This window comes from Mobula hypostoma, chromosome X2 (assembly GCF_963921235.1).
Source record: "Mobula hypostoma chromosome X2, sMobHyp1.1, whole genome shotgun sequence".
In the NCBI taxonomy this organism is placed as follows: Eukaryota; Metazoa; Chordata; class Chondrichthyes; order Myliobatiformes; family Myliobatidae; genus Mobula; species Mobula hypostoma.
Window position 1 is genome coordinate 37,272,980 of NC_086129.1, and position 22,753 is coordinate 37,295,732.

Here is a 22,753-nt window from a genome sequence, read left to right on the forward strand (position 1 = left end):
TTATTGAGAGACATTTCATAGGTCTTCCAAAGTGTGGGTTAGATAGCAGCATCCCAGTCTAGCCAGTGTACAAGAGACAAGATAAGTTTATACAAATTTTAGCCATTTTAAAATACATTACATGTCATCTCAAGATTACAAAAGCCTGACTTATGGACACTCTTACATATGAACATACTCCCATATTAGATTTAACAGTGCAACATATTCTCATTCCAAAAAGCAGAACTACTCCCCTCTCTCTGCTTTTATTTATATAAAAAAGACTTCCTGTTTGCATTCATTACTATACAGTGAGATATTGTTACCACATCTAGTAAATTGTCTATTTTTCCAACTTGTGAATGCCTGTAAAACCAAAATCTATTTGTTACCTAGGGACTGCACTGCAATTTATCAAGCTATATACTCACCAGTCTCATCAAGTCTCAAGATGTCATCCCGGAGATTTGTTCCTCCTGTGGTAGCCATCACTTTTACACCACCCATGTGTTTGCTGACTTGTATACAGATCTGACTGACTTGCAGTGCCAGCTCTCGGGTAGGCACAATCACCATAGCTGCAAAAAGAACGAGAAAGCAAAAAAACTATTAATACATTGTCATCAGTAGATATTAAATAGCAGAAATCAAAATATTCTATTGCAACAAATTATTTGCAAAAGGTCAAGCTTATCCAACCGCCATCTTCCAAGGATTTGCGTTGCCCTATGTAAAGAGACGTGCCATGTTGGTTCTTTATGCATAGATCTTTCTACACTGCTGTCAGCAATCATGGATATTGATCATGGTTTCATGGGGGAAAACCTAGCTTCCAGGTTAAAAGTTTCAAGCTTATCCATGGTTTTCCCCAGCTAGTTAGAAGATTTTACACAAATACAATTTCCTTTCAATACAAGCTTCCCGTTACGCAAGGAACAGAGACTTAAATCTTCTTATCTTACGTAGAGCACCTTTCCCCAGCCCAGTGAAAAATAGATACAACAGAAATACAAACAGTTCTAGAAACCTATGTTATAGTCACTCCAGCAGTGCAATAATCCTTTTAATAATCAACTGTTGTTCCCTGTCCTTTATTCCTTCTTTATCTTTATTGAATACCCTGTATGTAGGAATGTTTTGAATCCATTTCTGCCTAGTTATTAGCCAGATCTTATTGTCACATCAATTTTGTGTGGTTAACTGTCAGCAGTTGATCTTTAATTTATTTCTTGCATTTATAACACATTCACTATGACATTATCTCAGTCTTTTTGTCTGAATAATTTTTGCTTCTCATTCTGATACTGATAATTTCTGCAGTTTGGACCCTCATCTTCTTTGTGAACACCTGCAGGACCTCATACCATTTCTGAGGATGTCATTTACACCAAATGGATCATGACTTCAGACTGTCCACCTCCATCCTTCTCTAGAATTTCCTTTAATAATATCCCTAATTAGAACTGGCACAAAGAGGTAACATACCATTCGGGAATAAATTCTGCAATGTCTGCTCCCCTAAGCATTGATCTCCTGATCTTTCTCCATCCTCCCTGGTCAGCTGAGCCATACATGGTGCAACAGTCTTCACTCTGGCCACACATTCCAGAGGGAACCTCTTCTCTATCAGCATTATTACCCAAGGGGAAGGCAGGAGATTGGGGCCAAGAGGAAAAATGGATCAGCCATGATGAAATGGCAGAGCAGACCTAATGGGCCACATGGCCTAATTCTGCTCCTATATCTTATGGTCTTACAAGTGAATACTGCTCAGAAAAAGATAACCTCAGTAGTTTTCCTACCGCTCTCTATTGTCTGAATTAACTGGGATCACTGGAAGTATGAGGCTGGGGAACTCAGCTACAATTGAAGATTAAAACAGAAATTACACAAACCTTGAATACAGTCTCTCTTCAGGTCCAGCCTTTCAAGTAATGGAATGAGGTAGGCTCCACTTTTACCTGTTCCGTTTTTGGCTCTGGCCAATATATCTCTGCCAGACAATGCAATAGGAATACTTGCCTCCTGAGAAACACGAGTTCAGAATATATTATGCTAAATAAAAGCTCAAACTTCTGTCCTCATTTAAAAAAATGAAACTTATAGGGAAATAGCTTACAGAACACTCAAAACATATAAATGCTCACACTTAGCATAACTGAGGTTTTGTTTTCTGTACAACATCACACCATTATTTGGCACCACTGGTGCAACAACTGGTGCTATAGCAACCGGCAATTTGGGTTTGACCTAATCTCCACTGCTGTCCATACAAGCTTTGTAAGTTTTCTACTACACTCCAAAGATCTACTCGTAAGCCAACTGTCTACAGCAAATTACTTTGCACCTCCAATTAATAACAATAAAAGAATCAACAGGGGAGATGATGGGAAAGTGAGATAAAATGAATTGCAGAGTTCAGGGAAGGAAAGGAATATGACTAATGCGATTGCTTCTCTAGCAGTAGGTGATGTTCTAAAGGGCTGAATAGTCTTTTTTAAGATTGCAAGTACAAAATGAAGTGGATCACAGACATACCTGGATTGGAGATGGTTTCTCCCAACCCATTTCAAAAATGCCCATCAGCAACTCTCGTTTCAAACAATAATCTTCAAATTCATTTCCTTTTGTGGCAGTTACATCCTAATTATTGAAAAACAAAGCTGACAATGTGCAAAGTACAACTGCAACTCTTAAAAATGTAATCACTATTCAAACAAGTTAACAAACAGAATTTGAGTGAAGGAAAGCACTTTGATACTGTGGAAAACATGCAAATGAAACTCTTACAGACCACAGTTATCACAATGGTACAAGTTTCTAAAAGATTAATTTATAGATATCACCCAATTTAATAAAAAAATTGCTGTACATTTCACTACAAAAAGTACAGCCAAATTTAGTGGGAATTTTCAGACCGAACACTGGACACAGTGAACAAATTGTACTAATTTTACAAAGAAATAAAAATACGATCACAGTTGACATTTCCCAACTTTAAAGCCACCCATATATTTTGGATATTCATCAGTATAGACCCTCAGACTTTCTGAATTTATTCTCCAATTGAGACAGTACCTGCATTTCAAATTATCCAGTCTTCCTCAATTCATTATGGGAATGTTCTACACTTAATAATCAACTGAAGACTGCATCTTATGCCACATTCTCTAAAAGTGGATAATAATCAAGCCAATGTAACCATCTGTTCCAAATTTATGGAAACTGGCTGTAAAGATCAAGGCCAAAGAAGCACCCATAATCACAAGTAATCTGGAGCCAAATCATCCTTCCGGAGAAAGGCAAGAGTTAGTAATAGTAACTTAATTTCAGGAGCAGCAATTAATTCAAAATACAGCTTTTACATTCATGTATATGATTCCTCCAGCTAGACTAGAAAGAGGAACAAATTTAAATAGATTCAGACTAATCTTGAAAGTCTATCAGGTGGGGCAAAGATGAGGATTTTTTTTTAAAATCTTGAAATTAATCCTGACTGTTGATTTCTAAAGGACAACAAGCAAACACAGTTTAATTCAAAGAACAATTTGAAGTAAGTGGTATTGAAAGTGGTTGGATTTCTAGGATTCTGCTTACCGAAGTTTTCATCCTCCTGTCTTTTGGAGGCAACTTTAAACTTTTCTTCCAGTCATCACCTGGTCTATAGTGAACAAACACAAACGTTTACATTAATGGCAACTATTGCACAGAAGGAAAAAAGTCCTAAATTAAGCCTTAAAAAAAATCTACAACTGATTGTCTTATTACAAATTTCGGAAACTATATGTCAGAAAAAACTGCACCAAAAATGCAACTTCATTTCCCTTTTCCATCGTTTTAGAAAATCCAATACAATATTAAATGTGCTATTTAATTTTAACCAAGTTTTGTGGTAGCAAGGCATGCAGCAAATCCTTAGTCATTCTTTGCTTTGTCATTGGGTTTAAATGCTGGAACTCCTTAACTAAAGCTGATTTAGGATGTGATTCATTACCACCTTCACAAAGGCATGGATGGACAAATGTCAACCTTGCCAGTGACTCACACAAACTGGGGGGGGGGGGGGGGGCGGGACTCAAAATCTGGAATTTGTCTTTAAAAAGTTTGGAAGTAGCTAACGGTTATTCACAATTGTACAAGAGTCAAAATAAACAAATAAAAAATGCTAAAAATACTCAGGTCAGGCAGCGTTTATACAGTTGAATTATTTCAGGTTTACAACAATTATATTCCCCCCCACCCTCTTTTTCAGAGGCTAGATTGCAACACTGTACTCAGAACTAATTAATGCTGGAATGAAAGGATGGAGTTTTTTTTATTCTCTTTTGGATCAAAATAAAATGACTACTGGATAAAGATAAATTGGTTACAAACTTGTTTCCTCAATTAAAATTAACTAGGATGAAATAAACAGCTAGTTCTCTTAGAATGTAAGAGTACTGCAAAGGAAGCATAACCCACTGATATAAAATTTAGCTCAGTAATTCTAACATGAAGCTCACAGATTATAAAATGAAAATAATACTGTAGATCATCAAGTTAGTTTGTTCCTTGGGAAAAAAATTCTAATAAACAGACAAATTCTTATCCTAAATTAAAAGGTTTAGTATTTTAGAAATGATTAAATGAAACTCATACCATCAAGTAGGTTACAGAATTAACATGAAATTACCAGTCTGAAAGTATCATTATATCCCAAATTCCTATACTTCCTTCAGGGACTACTTTAAGTCTATTTCAGAAGAATAACCCAACTAATTCCAAAACCCATAACCCTTTCAAACATTTCTAAATGTTCTGGGTATTTTTTTTTAATATATACAAAAGAAAGGAGATGGCAAGTCAAATTGAATAGAAAGTTTAGGTTATTTAAATGCAAAAGGAACTTGAGAGCCTAGAAGACCTGGACTCAAGTTCTCCACCGGAGGTCAATTTAATCCAATATCCTTTATCATTTCACATGATCAATATTTTACCATCCACCTTCACACATAACTTGCCAAAAACATGTGTACCCATATAATTTTTTTTTGGGGGGGGGGAGAAGATGATGATCTTTTCTCTTCCTCTCAATTATGCTTTCAGTAATAATGTAAATTTAAGTTCCATTACAGTCACAGTAATATTACTCGTATAACAAAAAGGAAAACACTGCTCTAAATTTTGTGGATTACCCACCCACTACATTAACAAGTAACGAGCTTTTACACTGGTAAAAACATTTCTAAAGTACATTCATGCAATCTGCCTAAAATCACAAAAATACAGCAAGAAAATTATTAATGCAACCTAAATGAATGATGAAAATTATGGTTTTAGCATAGCAAATTGTTTTACAACTTAAAAGTTTATAGAATATAAAATTGAGATTTCACACATTTCTCACATCTGAAAATTTCAGAATGACTGCTGGCTCTCTCAAACCTACCCCTATTATACCTGGTCACTACAACTGAAGAAAATCAGGTAATTCTGAAAGCAGCGCTTCACACAATTTAAAGCTCAAATATCTCAGTTGGTGGAATTAAAGAAAAGCAACATTTAGCTGAACCCTCCTACACCTCTCTTCCAGCCATTAAACTGAGATGACCAAGTTTTGATGGCGGTTACACAAAATTCAACTTCTAAGAAAAACACAAGTAAAAAAAAACACCAAATAGATAGCCTTCTGAAAAGGGCAAGAATCCCAAGTTACCAGTAATATTATCACACTTACAAAAAAAAGGGACAAAAAACAAAAAGCAAAATTACAGCCAAAAAGCCAAGCAGTGCAATAATATTCCTAGTGGGGTTATTAGAATTAAGGGTCTGTTGATAACACAGTAATTATCCCTATACCAACAGCAGAACAGATCTGATCATTATTTCAATTATATTTGTAAGACATTGCTGCTGCAAATTGATAAACGCGTTTCCATTACAATAATTAAATCTGCAAAAGCACATCATTGGAACATCCAGAATTCATACAAAATATCAGAAGCCAGAACGCCAATAATGTGACAACTTTACTATCAGAATATTGAGCTTCCAAAGAGTTTTTTAAATACTTACTTAATAGTACTGCTGGTTGTATGTGCTTGCTGCTGAGTGCCATTAAGTGTGCTGGCATTCTTTAATTGCTGTAGCTGTTGGTTGGTCTGTGAGACTTGCTGTGGTGGTACCCCTCCTGGGATTGCACTAGGTTTCAGTGGGCCCCTCAACTGCCCATTCTGAGTAGACAAACCCATAATAACGGGATTTTCCGTCCTGGCTGTGGTCATTTTATATATATATATTTTTTAAAATTATATATATATAATATGCAGGTTCAGTTTACAGCCCAATGTTCATACAGAAACTGTAATAGCTTAAACCTCTTCAAATGAAGAGATAAAGTTCGCTCAATGTATACGAGTCCTCTCGTTGTAATCAAAGCAAGCTCTCATACGAGTCTTTTTAAAAAGTCAAGCAGTCACTTGCACTGATGCTTAGTAGACAATATTCTGCCACATAAATCCTTTTTCATAAAAAGGTCTTGAATGTATTCACTTTCACCTGTAATGCAATTAAAACAATTTTTTTAAAAAAAGATTGCACAACCATTCAAACCTACTAAATGGCAACAAGGCCCCTCTGAACTATCTTTGACAATGTTGCTTAAACTAAAAAGAACTTCAAGAAACTAAAAAGTTTCACAAAATCAGGAAGTCCAATGTATAAACACAGTGCATCAAAAAATTGTTTTATGATCAATTTTCACATTAATTCCACATTCAGATTCCGACATGATCCATTCATTCAATAACAAATTCATCACTGCCTTTCACTTCCAGAGTACAAATACATAATAATGATAGAATTTTGGATTTCATGTACAATACTGCTTTCAGAGTTTCCCTGTTTACTTGGAAACATGGGACAAATATGTTACAGTTCTCATTCGACACTTGTCAAACACTCCCAGCAACTAACTGGAATGAAGAGATCTGTTAACCAAATCACTTTTTCCTTAGTTTTTTCTGGATTTGATCCACACAATTCTAACGAAAAGTTATTGACTTTAACTGTCAACCGAATCTCCCTCCACTGATGCTGTGCAAACTTCAGCTTTAAAAAAAAATTGTGCAGTTCTTCAAAAACATTGATCAGAAATTTTCGGCACATGATCACATTAGAATGAAACAATCAAATGCCAAATGAGGAGTTCTTTTTAGTGGTCAAAGGAGCCTATTGAAGGGAACTGCCTTTCTCTTTCCACAATTCATGATTCTGGCAAAGTAATACGGCTAATAACTAAAAATTATATCAAAACAAAATGTAATCATTTTAAAATAAGCATACAAATTTAAATATCAAAAATGTTATTTAAGATCAAAAGGCAGACTAAAATAATCTCAAATACTGGAGAAATACTGAAGTTAGCCTGGCATCAGTTGGAATCCACCTCAATGGCAATATGGCATGTCACCATAATATCAGTTGAAAGCATAATTTATGAAATAGTATTTAAAGCAGTCAGTTGTATCAACAAGGTAACTAATGAATACAATACATCTAGATTACAGCAAGCAGACTATCAATCCAAATTACTTTTGAAAACCACGAGTTAATTAGGATATGCTGAACTTCCATAGAAGTCCCCATTATTGGCCTGGACTGTCCTCTAAACCTGCACCAGATTAGACTAGGTGCAGAATCAGTTCTTATTCCATGCCCTGAGGGAGAGGAGCAAGTTTCAACTGATATATATTTTTGAATCAAGTCAAAACATGTTTAGTTAACTTAGAAGAAATTAAAAATGAAACTCATTTACCTTAAATTTGAAAGAGTTATTAGTTGAATTTTAGTCCAATTAAGAGGTTGTTAGAGACAACTTCAGACATTCAGCTGACAGGAAACTATGCTCCCATTTTCAATAGAAAGGCAGTGCACTCCAGAGGAACTTGATCCCGTTCCTGCATAGATGCTGCTCAATCACTGAGTTCCTCCAGCAGTTTATTTTCTGCTCGAGATTCAGGCATCTGCAATCTTTGTATTGTCATAAGCCATGATTTTATTGAATGACAAGTCAGACAAGGGACGTTACAGCCTCCTTCAGCTTGCCTCTCTTATTCTAACCAAGCTTGTGGCTTCTCACAAATCAATCAAAAAACAAAATTATATTGCATAATGTAGCCAGAAATTGTCAGGCTTAAAGACCAGTGAGTGCATCTATGATTTAACATTGATCGATTGCTGGAACATCCACAATGTCAAAGTTAGATAAGATTACATTATTAGCACTAATGCAGTTAAAAGGACACAAGAACGTATCCAACCATCTCCATTTTAAAATTAACTTTATAAATATTAATGTTTCCAAGCAATTTATCTGAAAATAATTATAGACAAAAATAGAATTCAATTTATAACAAAATTAAAAATGAAAATTGACAACTGCAGGGCAAAATACAAGGAAAGCAATCTGCATGCCCCTTCAATATACACAAAATGCTGGAGGAACTCAGCAGGCCAGGCAGCATCTATGGGGGGGGGGGAGAGAGAGAGAGAAAAGAGAGGAGTACAGTCGACATTTTTGACTGGATTTCCAAGATCTGCATATTTTCTTTTGTTTCTGCAGGCCCCTTCGACTACCTACCTTATTAACAGGATCTGTATACGTAAAGGAACAAAGGAAACTGGACATTACCGCTCAACATCCTTGCTTCACCTGTATGCATTAACTCATTCTTGTCTGGATTAAATTTCATTTGCCACCTTTCTGTGCAAACTATTTATATTTTCCTGCAATCTAAAGCTTTCAACCTCACTGTCAGCCAACTTTTGTCCAATTCATTGATACATTACAAAAAGATCTCAAAATCAAGTATTATTCTTTAATTCCTACCAATTGCCAATAGTTTACTAACTTGCCACACATTGATCACTTCAAAGCCTTGCTAAAATTCAGACTACCAATTCCAATCTACCCTCCTTGGCATCTTAAAAACTAAAATGGATCTTCACTTAATAAAACACATCCTTTTCATTGCAGATCGGCCCTCTTCAAAATAAAGGTGCATGCCGTTCCTTAGCATGGATTTCAATAATATGCCAAATTTAAAGCAACTGGGCTGCAATTATTTGGTTTATTTCTTTTTCAAACAATATCATACTATCAATCCACCAATCTTTCTGTACAAATCCTGCAGTCACAAAGGATTAAAAACTGTAGTGCTAGCCCCTGCCATTTCCTTTCTTTTTAAAAAGCCTGTGACATAGTCAAACTGGGTATGGCAATTTATACTTTTTCAAAAGGTGATAAACTTCCCTTAATTTCTCTTCAACTATGATTATAATATTCACTTTACAGACAAAGCAGGATAACTCCCTTATCAAAAATTCATTACAAAATATTAAAAACTGAACACACATATCCACAATCTCCTTTTAATCCCTAATTGGGCCTGCACATTACCAGTTACGCACAAAAGAAAGATTTTTTAAAAGATTTTTCTCCATCACATTTGCCAAGATTTCTTTCAGAACTTACTTTCCTAACTTCCTTTTTAAAATGTTAACACTTTCTATGCTCTTCCATGATTTCTATCAAAAGCTTGTTACCCTGCCTCATCATCTATATACTACTAAAACTCGTGCTCCGTTTGTGACCTCCAATTAGCGCAAACAGTGCATTACAGCGGCGCTTTTTTCGGCTCAATCGAATTAAAATGCGCTAATTTACAGAATGCAGGCAAAGTTCAGGGTTATATATTCGTATAAAATTGCTCATTTGCAAAAATCAAGACTCCCTTTCACTAGAGAGCCAATCCGCCATCATGGAAATTGGGACGCGACAGCCCGACGCATGCGCACGGCCAGCCTCAGCAGCGACACCTACCGGAGCAAAAGGGCAGGGCAGCTCTATTTCGAGGGGTCACATTCTGCTAATCATCATCAGCATGTACAGGATTGGGACAGATCTAACTGCCACCCATCAATAAGAGATAATTCAGGCATCCGTTAGTCTCATGACACCATGGATTTGCGCCTTGGAAGGTTTCCAGGGCGCAGGCCTGGGCAAGGTTGTATGGAAGACCGGCAGTTACCCATGCTGCAATTCTCCCCTCTCCACGCTACCGATCTTGTCCAAGGGAAGGGCATTAGGGCCGATACAGCTTGGCACCAGTGTCGTCGCAGAGCAATGTGTGGTTAAGTGCCTTGCACGAGGACACAACACGCAGCCTCAGCCGAGGCTCGAACTAGCAACCTTCAGATCACTAGACCAACGCCTTAACCACTTGGCCACGTGCCAACACTAAGAGATAATTAAATCTTATTGTAATGACATAATTCAAGACACCCATAAAACCCTTTGCTGCAGTCAAAGAACAGCGGTGACTATATCACGCCCATTTAGGAGAGCGCCAACCACATCATCTAGAATAATCAGCATCCTTTGGTGTTACTGCTTCGTATCTTCTATCCAGCATTAGGGTAAAAAAAAAATGGTCAGCCTAATTATGCCACGTGGAAAGGGAAGGGGGACACTATGGTCAAGAGATGGTGCCAAACGTCGTTGGGAAGCAGCAAGGAGAGGGAGAGAACAAGAATCGGATGAGGCCAGGGCCGCATGACTCCAGGATCAAAGAGTCAGGGCAAAAAAAGGATGAGAAGAGGAGACAGAGGAGGAGAGGAGTGCACGTCTCCAGCATCAGAGAGAAACAACAAACAGAAGAGATGAAGAGACGTGGGATGAAAGGGCTGCTCGTCTCCAGAATGACAACAAGGCAAAAGGGTGGCAGATAAACCAGAAATGATGCCATTAAAAGCCTCCTTTTTTAAATGAGGAGGAGCTATATTTGCTTTGCTACGTGTCATTCTTCTTTAATAAACTGAGGTTTTCTACTTCAGTTTCCAAAGCAAAGCGATACCAATAGCATTCAGGAAAATTTAATGTTCGTTCTGGTCACATCAGACTGCACTACCCTTCTCTCAAAGGGTGCCTCAATGGGTCACCCCCTTGTCTAGTACTATCTACAAGCTTCGTAGATAAGGGATCTAGATTTCAATTTCATTATTCTACTGAGAACAAATTTACTGCACACCCTGTAAATGATTTTGAATTCATCCCAAAGAATGTTGAGCCTACTTCTGCTAAATTACTTTTCTGTCAATATCCATCTTATTTGTTGTAGCCTGTAACACCAGAGGTAGCTTGTTTAGTGGTCAGGATGGTTTTCCAGGATGTGAGCAGTGCCTTCCTGTCAGACAAACAGCCATTAAGTATTTTCCTTTGCTTCTTGGCATAAACCTTCGTCTTCCCTACTGTTGCACACTGTTATCCTAGGAATCTGACACAAATCAATACCATGGCATACCATGGAAAGGCTTCCTGTGTGGGCCAGAGTGGGCAGTCCAGCTTCTGAGACAAAATAAGGGGCTCAGACACTGCCTATGGTGAGTGTGGGCCATTGGTAGTGAATGCCAGTGGATTCTGCACGTTAACAGACTGCAAAGATCCCATGATTTCATTTATCACGTTTCTTTGCTGTAGTTTTCCCAGCCAATATTTCTTCATGGCAATAAGCTCAAAGGCTAGCAACTACTATTGAGTTCACCTACAAACTTATACCGGATAAGTGTTAGAGAGTAAATTACACAGGGTACTGGACTCTGTCAGATCCAACTGGATTATGATCATTGCCGCAAAAAAATGCTTAACTAAAATAAAATTGCTCTCCCATTTGTTGGTCTTACTGCATATAAACATTTGAATTATTGAAACCAACTCCACAATCTTTCTAAATTAAAGCACACAAAATGTCAAAAGGATAAACCAGTGCAATTAAGAACTTTGCACTAATGTATTTCAATGCAGGCAGAACTTTGATTTTAGTGTGGAAATTAAGACTTTATAGAAAAAATTGAAAGAATTCTCATCCAGAGAGCAATTAATTTTTCAAACTCTGCTTAAGAGGACTGCAGAGGATCAGTCACTGAGCATATTCAAGTCCATACATTTTCAGGCATCATGGAAATCAAGGGAATCAGCACTGGAAAGTGACACTATGGCAAAAAAACCCAGAATTTCATTAGACCCAAGCCATTTTCAAAATATACATTCTATATAATGTACATTTCTACAAGTTTTCTCCACACTGGCAACTAGAAAATTGTGATTAGGACTGCATTGCTGAAATGGAAACAGATGGCAATATAGAAACACAAGTGTAACTGTATTGATATATCCAGATAGACGTTTCAGTCCTAATCATTTAAAGAGTCTGGACGACTCATACCATACCACTCAAAGATGCAAAGAATATTTATTAAAGTATGAATGCAGAATACAACCCTGACATTCGTCTTCCCCAGTGACGAAACAAAGAACCATGGAACCAACCCGTTCAAAGAAAATCGATTCCCCCCCCCCACGCGCAAAAAAAACGCACCAACGGGAAAAAAAGTGAAAACACAGAATATAAAACAATATCAAAAGACATATTTTAGTACAATTCAGCTCAGTGTTCGTTCTCTGGAGGCCGTCCCGATTTTTGAAAAAATCGCCCAATAGTAACAAGAAAAAGAGCGACCCGAACTAGAGCACATCTTAAACCTGAATTGGAGTCCAAATCTACAATCCGTGTCGATTAAACCTTGCTCTGGCAGCATCCGCCGACAGCATCGGGGGGGGGGGGGGGGGGAGGAGGGTGGAAGAAGAGAGATCAACTTTTGATTGGGAATTTTTTTTAAATACACCTTTCATCTCTTTAACCTTGTAGACGGTACAGTGGCGCAACTTATTACATCATAATATAATCAGCATTCATATGACATTTAAAATGAATAACTAGCAGGTATTTTGTAAGGTTCCTACTGGCCACTTAGCTTACCCACTTTTGTATTTGTCTTACAAAAGTGTGTTGTCAAATTTAATTATGAAGAAACTCAACGTTATAAAACCTGCTCTAAACTTCTACTGCACGGGAGCACAGTTCATTAATGCCAATCAAAACAACTGCAGCAAGTTATAGTGATAAGTGTTCATACGACCACCATACAAAATCAACCTACCAAATTTCAGAAGGGCACCAGTTCTAATGAATTTCTCCCACCCACCCCACTGAAACCGTACATTATTAGATGGATGAAATAAAAACAATTGATTTTGAATGAGAAGCTACAAAGTAATTCAGGAGGATCTTCCTCAAACTAAAACACCACCCAACCTAAATACGTACTTTATAAAGGAGGAATCAAAAAGGAGAGAGGGAATTGATTATTGGAGCATTTCTTCCACAACATTATTACATATAACATTTTATAAAGTTTATATTACTTCATTCCAATATATTCCCACTAATCCATTGATTAAAATGCATAATTTGCAATAAAAACAAGCGTTGATAAGATTAAAATTGCAAAATTTCTTATGCTTCAAGAATGCAAATTTAAATTATTAAAAAAATTATACAGCGAATACCAAGCAGAACATAACTATTACATGCTACGTTAATCCTACTTAAAAGTAAACAATTACCCAATAGCTTAAAATTAAGCAATTAACAGTTACAAACCATCTCCTGTAATTAAGTTTATTTTAAAAATGGCGATTTTATACGCAAAACACATTACACGTCACATTAGTGACAGAGGCGGAAATTAAAACTGGATTAGAAAACACAGCTTCAAAGTGTAAACAGAAACTCGGTTGAAAATATAGACACAGAAAAATACAACCAGTTCTATTGGAAAACGGACGGAGAACGAAGCATGTCCAGGATTATGGTGAGGGGAGAGTCCCGGGGTAAATGGGTCAATATTTACAACACATCTCTCTGGGCTTCCTCACGCGTCCTGTCACCTCGGAGGGAAGGAGACGGCACAAACCCAAACATTTCCCTACCATGTACCCCGGACAGAAACTTCTTAGCAGAAATTAACAATAATTTTAAGGTATTCACCAAAAAAAATACGAAGAACGTCATTTGGAATCATTTTAAATACAAAATGACATTTAAAACACGACCAAACACACATTTTAAAAAACGCGAAAGACTTTTGGGCCTTGCACCAAATCAACGGAAGAGAAGAAAAATAATCAACTTCCTACGCAGCTTTATAAATAAAAGCTGGGGAAGTGCTGTTCTCAAAAATAAAGGCACATCCTTGGCCCTAATGCTTCATCAGAAGAGTTTAAGAGAAAATACTTAAAAACAAACCCGTGATGGCGGCGATTTTGCTCCGATTCGCCTTACATATATTCTCTTTTTTTGTCTCTCAGCTCTGCCCGATTCCAATATGGCGTCTTTCCCTCAGCCCCCCTAACGTCATCAAGGGAGCATCGAATATATCACATCAATTATTAAAGCTATCGCGCCCGATTACAAAACCCCATCGTTACCTCACGAAACTCCACAAATTAACTACAAGCTATACTAAAATGGAGGCAATTTCGAATTTAATTTAAGTTTAGTGCGGGGGGGGGGAGAGAGAGAGAGCGAGAGAGAGGGAAATGTCACGTGACTTCCATTTCGCCAAGCTAGATGTTGTATACTGACTTTTTCCCTGATAAAGCTAGAATGTATATTATCACTTTCAGTTATATGTTTCCCTCCTTCTCGGTCTTATTCTTCCTCTCTTCCGCGTGGTTTGTTTCTGTTTATTCTGTTTATCTCTCCTCTCTGCCTCTGGTTGTTAGTTGCCTTGCTGTTCTGTGTTCGCGCCCTCTCCTGGTTGTTCCACTGTAAGGTCTGCGAAGAGTTGGAGACTATTCGTACAGATCGTTCATTCCTTTTGAGGAAATACCTGATAAACAAGTCAGTTTTAAGGTTGTCTGAGCATAAAGCCTGAAATCTGAACCAGAAGACAGGTCCACGATAAGCATGAAAGCCGGGCAGTGGGAATGATTTGACAGTGCTGTGACAAAGAAGTTTTAAAAATCTCTGGGGTACTTACCTTGTGTGCTTGTACACTGTCTGCTTAAATGGATAACACGCCGGTCTTATTTCTTAAGATTTTGAGTTTTATATTCAAGTCTCAATCTATATACAGCCTTGGGAAGAAATTTCCAAGGTAAACTATTGTGATTCCTGGGGGAGTTGAGATGTTAATTTGGGAATTTGCCTTTAAGTACGCTTGGCTAATTATGACACCCTCAAAATATGTAAGCACATTGTTATTTGTGGGAAATTGCTTTGCGCATATTGGTTGTTACGTTTCCTCTATTACGTTTGCGACCATACTTCAGGACTACAGAAATGCACGTAAAACGTCCTTTGGAAAAAAAGCTCTATGTAAAGGTTCTTTTTTCTAAATTTAACACAGTTCATTATCATATTGCTATCCTAGGTGGTTTGGTTTGTACACATTGGATGCTCTGTTACCTGCATTACCACAGTAATTATACTTCAAAAAAAATGATTACCATTTAAATTTGTGTGAACTGTGAGTTTCTTCAGTATCACTACATGTTCTAGAGTAGGCCTTGCTTGATTGTACACAGCCATTCTCAAACTGAACTGCAGTGTCCAGTACATTATCCAAAGGTGAAACTAGTTCAAAGTAACTTTATTATCAAAGTATATATATGTCACCATACACTTCATGAGATTTATTTTCTTGCAGGCATTCACAGTAGAACAAAAAATACAATGCAATCAATGAAAAACTGCACTCTAAGACTGACAACCAATGTGGAAAAAGAAGACAAGCTATTAAAACAAATAATAATAAATAAATAAACAAATAAATAATATTGAGAACATGAGTTGAAAGTGGGTCCATTGGTTATGGAAACAGTTCAGTGTTGAGGTGAGAGAAGTCTATCCATGCTGGTTCAGGATACTGGCAGATGAAATGAACATTCTCCCCTTTATAGGCATCATAGATGATCTCATCCTATCTCAAAAGTGTTTTAATGTTGTGGCCCAGTGATTATAAGAGGTCAAAGAATATTGCTATCCACTACCCTAGAACCATCAAGCTCCTGAAATGGCGTGGATAGCTTCACTCACCACAATGCTGAACCGATTCCACAACTTTCAGGTTCCCTTTTAAGGACTCTACAGCTCATATTCTCAGTATTTTTTATTTGCATAACTTGCCTTCTTTTGCACATTGGTTGTTTGTTAGTCTTTGTTATGTGTAGTTTTTCATAAACTCTACTGTATTTCTTTAGTTCTACTGTGAATGCCTGCAAGAAAATGGATCTCAGAATAGTATATGGTAACATACTTTGATAATAAATTTACTTTGATTTTGACTTGGCTCTGACAGAGTCGCAACTCATTTTCAGACTTTCTGACATGGTTAGAGCCATTTCCTCCACTGTCTGCAATAATACAACCATCTCTTTTAGAACCAAATGGTAATGGGATGAAAATGATACCAACTCTTGAAGTAAGTTCAAAAACCTTTGGTGGGGAAGGTTCGGGTTACCTGTACCTAGCAGAAAATGATTTGATACAAGAAGTTCAGCTTCGTGGGGACCAATGCTTACATTTGTCAATGATAATAGGAAAGTTTAGTACCATGTGTAGTATGTATTTAATCAAACACACCATTTCTTCCATATTCCACCAAAGTGGGCAGCAAAGGGGTAAAAATGCCACTGAATGTTGCATTGCATGAGCACTGAAATTTTTGACCTTATCTAGGTACTATAGGCACATGTACAACTCTTATTCTCCTGTTCATAAATTAGTTCTATAGTTGCTATAGCATACTGCTGGATGGTCCTGACAACTGACTAAATGCCAGAAGGTGCTGAGAAACTAATCTACGTTCAGTAAGTGGGCAACTTTAATGTATACAATACGGAAAACAAGATAGGTAAACAAGCCCTGCAATGCTTAGGATGAATGATCATGTTTAGTATACTGAAAATGTTACCCTCCATTGTAAGCCTCCATGCAACATCAAGGAAATGCAACCATCTTAGGGAATTTCGGGAGAGCCCTTCATCTTCAACCATTTGTTTTTCTCTAATGCTATTCTCAGACTTCTGAGAAGCTCTTTTAAGTCTCAATGTGGAACACATACTCGTGGATTTTATGAATAATGAGTCATGAAAAAGCAGATTGAGATGCAACTGTGCACTTACAAAAGGAAGGTATAAGTTGGTCTCAAAATGCCAGTCAACATCATTCCTTAGTAACAAACTGCTCTGCTGGAAGAACTCAATGACTCAAGCAGGATCAGTGGGAGGAAAGGAATTGTTGACGTTTTGGGTTGAAACCTTGACTGGATGAACTTTCGAGAAATTTTCGACTTGGGTTTAACCCTGAACTGATGACAGCAAGGAAGCAGGTCAGGACTTTTGCCCCAAAGCTGATAGGGATGTGACTAACTACATGCCATCAGGAGTGAGGATTGCTGATGGATTAGTAGCTGCTTCTTGCAGTCTCCATACCACAGCAATAGTTGGCCTATATTTGTGGAAGAGTCTGCAAATCCCATATTCCTCTCATTAGCCATCTTCAAAATAAAGTGGAAATAAGTTATCCCCCTTCCCTAGGAATTTTAAAAAAGGCAGGTTTGCATTATTGACTTAAATATGATAAAACGTGAATTAATGTTGCATGTTTCAGGCTCTCCAGCAACTAGATCATACTTAAAGTAAGGGATGCATTCCTCAATAATCTGAGGTATAGAACACATCATCCAAATCTAGTTGTGCATTGTAATATTTGGTAAATTTAGTATACTGCCTGAGTATCTTGTTTGACCGTTACGTTGAAAACTGGGCCATTTTCATGGGAGCTTGCAATGGGTTGCGAAATTTTGAGAGGCGTTTGGCTGGATAGCATATACCTGCAGACATCTTTGATGTCAAAGGTTTCCAAGGGTTGAGCATCAGTTACAATGCGGCGGTCAACATAGTAACAGACACTATACACCTGGGCTGTTGAAAATGCGGTTTATTAAAGAGAACCGATTAAATATGAGTAAGGCATATTTGAATGGCAAGTATCTGCATGTGTCTGCGGTGAAGCAGTAATAGAATCATGACCTAGGAGAAGACTATGAACCTTAAAGGGGGAAGAGTTAAATTGAAATTTGCTGTAATTTGATAACAGAACGAGAATAATCAAGTAACGGGTCCCATCGCAAGCACTAGGTCCATGAAAAACAGGGACAGCATGGAAAATTAGCTAACTAGAATGATTCAAATGGTTGGTAAAACATCACAAGGAATCGTCTGATAATTATTGCAAGAAAAAATAGCTAGTTCTGGAACAAATTGATTGTAATTCTAACACTGCAGAAGTGAATCACTGTGACAAAAGTCCCTTCACCTTCCATCCCAACTCAAACGTCCCATAATTTCCCCTGTAATAAATTCCTCCTATTCTTAGGGAGTTCCGAGCCGTCACACCCTTTTTCACTTCCCACAGAGTTCCGATGTAACAATTATCCCTATTTGTTCCCAACACCAGCAGTTCGCCTGTGAACAGAGCCATCATTCGCGCACGGCTGAGTGCAGGACCAATCAGCGGAGATTACTTCCTCTCTGGCCCCAGCAACAGCAGCGTTACGGGCCAATGAAAACACCCGTGTTAAAGTTGAAGCATTGCCCCGCCCACTTCCATGCTAAGCGAGTCCGGGATAATTATTTGTCATTCTAAACCGAATGTTCCGAACACTTCTATATTTCTTAAAGCCCTTAAAATGTATCAGCTTCATAATTAAGATTATATTTGGTATTTATATGTACTTTTTTGTGGAGACGTTTGGCATTTCATGTAGTCCAAAATGACGAAGCAGCTGCTAACTTCTCCCATATGTGATCTGAAAAGGATTTTGTGGAGCCATAGCAAAACCCTCCCTTATACACCTCATGCTTCGATTCCATTAGCTAATATCCTCTTCATTTTTGTACCAGTTCAATGATTGTGTACATGGAATTTCTATTTAGTTAACACCATTCCTACCTTTTCATGTTTTAAAAATATTCTTTAATGCATGGCTTCATGATTGCTTCCTTTTTTTTCATAGAGTCACACAGCACAGAAACAAATCCTTCAGTTTAACAGGCCCATGTTGTTAATGTACCTGCTTGAGCCATTTTCTCTTAGACAGGTACATGGGCTGAGGAATAATAATCAGGTTTAATTCAGATTTGTGTAAGCTGTTAATATTTTGGGAATACAAATGAGGATAGGACTTTTACAGCAATGGTAAGGCCTTGAGGATTGTTGTAGAACAGAGAAACTGTGCAGCACAAGTATGTGGTTCCCTGAAAATGACATTGCAGATAGACAGGGTGGCGAAGTAGGCTTTTGGCACACTGATCTTCATCAGTCAGGGCAATGAGTACAGAAGGGTCAGTGTTGGAAAGTGTGAGCAGCTTTAAGTTCCTGGGCATCAACATCTCAGAGGACCTGTCCAGGGTCCAATACATTGATGCAATCATGAAGAAGGCACGCCAGAAGCTCTGTCTCATAAGGAGTTTGAGGAGATTCAGTACATTACCAAAAGACTTAAAAAATTCTATATATGTACAGTGGAGAGCGTTCTAACTGGTTGCACTGCAGTTTGGTATGGAGGCTCCAATGCACAGCATTGCAAGAGGCTGCAGGGGGTCATAGACTCAATCTGCTCCATTATGGGCACAACCCTTCCCACCATTGAAGATATCTTCAAGAATAGCATCCATCACTAAGGACCCTCACCATCCAAAACATGCCCTCTTCTTATTACTACTATTGGTAAGGAAGTACAGGAGCCTGAAAATCCACACTCAATGATTCAGAAACAGCTTCTTCCCCTCACCCATTAGATATCTGAATGGACAATGAACGCTACCTCATTATTGTCTTTTTTGCATCATATATTTTTATAATTTATCAATTTTTATTTCTTTGCATTGTATTGCTGCTGCAAGCCAACAGGTTTCATGTCATATGTCAGTGATAATGAATCTGAATCTGATTCTGTTGTTGCAACACCACTCAACCAGGTGTCCTATCTCACTGCTGTAAGCTAACTCAATACTATCTGCAGTTTGCTCTAACATCAGTGGCAAGTTGGCAAATATGTATCTGGCATTGGAGCTGTATCTGGCCACGCAGTCATGCGTGTATAGGGTATATTCTGCTCCTATGTTTTATGGTCTTAGATAGCAGGGGGCTAAGCACAGCTTTGAAGTCCACCTGTTTTGATAACCAGTGATGAGGAGATGTTTTTAATAGTCCTCACTGACTGAGGTCTGCCACTGAGGAAGTCGAGGACTGATTTGCAGCATAGGGTAGAGGCCCAGGTTTTAGATAATTTTGATAATTTTGTTGATAATTTTGGATGATAATTTTGGATGGAATGAGTGCCTTGAATGCTAAGCTCTAGTCAACAGACAACAGCCTGTCATGTATGTTCCTGTTGTCCAGATGATCTAGAGCAGTGGTCCCCAACCACCGGGCCGCAAAGCATGTGCTACCGGGCTGTGAGGAAACGATATGATTTAGCGATATGAGACGATATGAGTCAGCTGCACCTTTCCTCATTCCCTGTCATGCACTGTTGAACTTGAACCCCTCCCCCCCCCCACCGTTGGCTGGTCCACAAGAATATTGTCAATATTAAACCTGTCCGTGGTTGGGGACCCCTGATCTAGAGCAGAGCAAAGAAAGAAATTGCAATTAGCTAACTCTCTCTAAATCCCATACTATCCTATCTTCCATTACAATCTACCATGTGGACGCTGATGAAAGACTTTATTGAAGTCTATATGGATTATGTCTACCACCCTGCCATCATCAAACTTCTTGGTTACTTCTTCAAAAAAGTCAATCAAATTCTTATCAAAACTCATATTTAATTTGTCAACACCTCTATAATTTTATGCTCCCTTCTACTCTTTTTACAATGCTACCAATCTTTGCATTATTCTTATCTAAGGCACTGATAAATATATTAAATTGTTGAGATCCCAACAGAGATCATTCTGAGAAACTACCAGCCATTTCCCTCCAATTTGAGTACTTTTTCTTCTTCATCATCTTTATGCTGCTTTGTTTTCCATTGCTGAACCAATATCTAAACAGAGTTCAAACTTTGGCTTTTTTTAATTACCAATCCTTCATGTGAGCTTATACCCTATTGGAAGCCCATGACAATGATACCCAGAATATATATCTGTCTAATATTTTTAATAGATCATCAAAAAGTAAGCTTGGTTTATCAGACATACAAGTTCCTATAAATGCTCAGTAATTGACAGAGGCTGGCAAGGAATCTATTCAGAAACCTGAGCCTGAATTAATCGAACAGTTTGTGATTGAAAATAATACAGAGTGATGCCTCCTTTCATGTTTTCAGATTTGAGCTGTACATGCATATGTGATATTAGGGCAACCAATGTGTGCCACTCTGACATTCTGAATAACAAGCCTGTGGCACTGAGGAATGTGGTAGAACAAAGGAAACTGGGAATACAGATCCACAATTCATTGAAAGTGGCAGCACAGGTAGAAAGGGTTTGTAAAGAAAGCTTTTGGCACATTAGCCTTCATAAATCTCTGTATTGAGTACAGGCGATGGGATATTATGTTGAAGTTGTATAAGAAGTTGGTGAGGCCTAATTTGGAGTATTGTGTGCAGTTTTGGTCACCTACCTACAGGAAAGATGTAAATAAGATTAAAAGAGTGCAGAGAAAATTTACAAGGATTTTGCTGGAACTTGAGGACCTGAGTGATAAGGAAAGATTGAATAAGTTAGGACTTTATTCCTTGGGATGTAGAAGATTGAGGGGAGATTTGATAGAGATATACAAGATTATGAGGGGTATAGATAGGGTAAATGCAAGCAGGCTTTTTCCAGTGAGGTTTCAGTGGGACTACAACCAGGGGTCATGAGTTAAAGGTGAAAGGTGAAAAGTTTAAGGGAAACATGAAAAGAAACTTTTTCACTCAGAGAGTTGTGAGAGTGTGGAATGAGCTACCAGCCCAAGTGGTGCATGCAAGCTCAATTTCAACTTTTAAGAGAAGTATGAATAGGTACAGGACATGGATGGTAGGGGTAAGGAGGGCTATGGTCCCAGTGCTGGACAATGGGAGTAGGCAGTTTAAATGGTTTCAGCATGAGCTGAAGGACATGTTTTTCTACTGTTCTTTTCTATGACTCTATGGCTTATTGCCCATATGTGTACAGATTGGTAAAAATAGTTTATGGCTGAGGTACAACAAAAAACTTGTCTTGCTGTTCATACATATCAATTCATTACAACAGTGCATTGAGGTAATACAAAGTGAAACAATAATAGAGTGCAGAAGAAAATGTTACCGTTATAGAGAAAGCATAGTGCAGATTGGCAATAAATTGCAAGGTTGTAACAAGGTAGATTGTAAGGTCAAGAGTTCACCTTATCATACTAGGAATTGTGCAATAATCTTATGACAGCAGGATGTAACCTTTCCTTGACCATGGTGGTACATGCTTTCAGGCTTTTGTATGGCTTGCTTGATAGGAGAAGCAGGGAGAATGTCCGGAGCTGCTGGCTGCTTTACCAAAAGAGCAATAAGTGTAGACAGACTCATGGAAGGGAGGCTGATTTCCATGATGTTCTGAGTTGTGTCCACACCTCTCTATAGTGTCTTGCGGTCACAAGCAGAACAGTTGCCTTACCAAGCCATAATGCATCCAGATAGGATGCTCTCCATAGCGTATTGATAAAAATTGGTAAAGGTCAGGCATTGGTGAGCTTTCTTGGCTGTTGTGTCAATATTGTCAGGGAGAGGAACTTGAAGCTCTCAATCCTCTGGATCTCAGCACTGTTGATGTAGACATGAGCATGTGCACTGCACTCCT

At 38.0% G+C, this 22,753-nt stretch overlaps 1 protein-coding gene across 2 annotated transcripts in view; it reads right to left on the minus strand.

Moving 5' to 3' along the window:
• Nucleotides 1-14,287, minus strand: part of ddx6 (DEAD (Asp-Glu-Ala-Asp) box helicase 6) — a 47,803-nt gene extending 33,516 nt beyond the window's left edge. Inside the window, exons 1-6 of one of the 2 annotated variants that reach the window (XM_063038371.1) lie at nucleotides 14,169-14,287; nucleotides 6,037-6,519; nucleotides 3,580-3,643; nucleotides 2,521-2,625; nucleotides 1,878-2,007; nucleotides 414-560 (exon numbers count right to left, since the gene is read on the minus strand). In XM_063038371.1, the coding sequence (XP_062894441.1) occupies nucleotides 414-560; nucleotides 1,878-2,007; nucleotides 2,521-2,625; nucleotides 3,580-3,643; nucleotides 6,037-6,245 (655 nt within the window). In that variant the 5' untranslated portion in view covers nucleotides 6,246-6,519; nucleotides 14,169-14,287. Of the gene's footprint in view, nucleotides 1-413; nucleotides 561-1,877; nucleotides 2,008-2,520; nucleotides 2,626-3,579; nucleotides 3,644-6,036; nucleotides 6,520-7,777; nucleotides 7,797-14,168 lie in introns of those variants that run through there. The other variant, XM_063038372.1, reaches the window with a different exon arrangement.
• Between the last annotated feature and the right edge of the window lie 8,466 nt (nucleotides 14,288-22,753).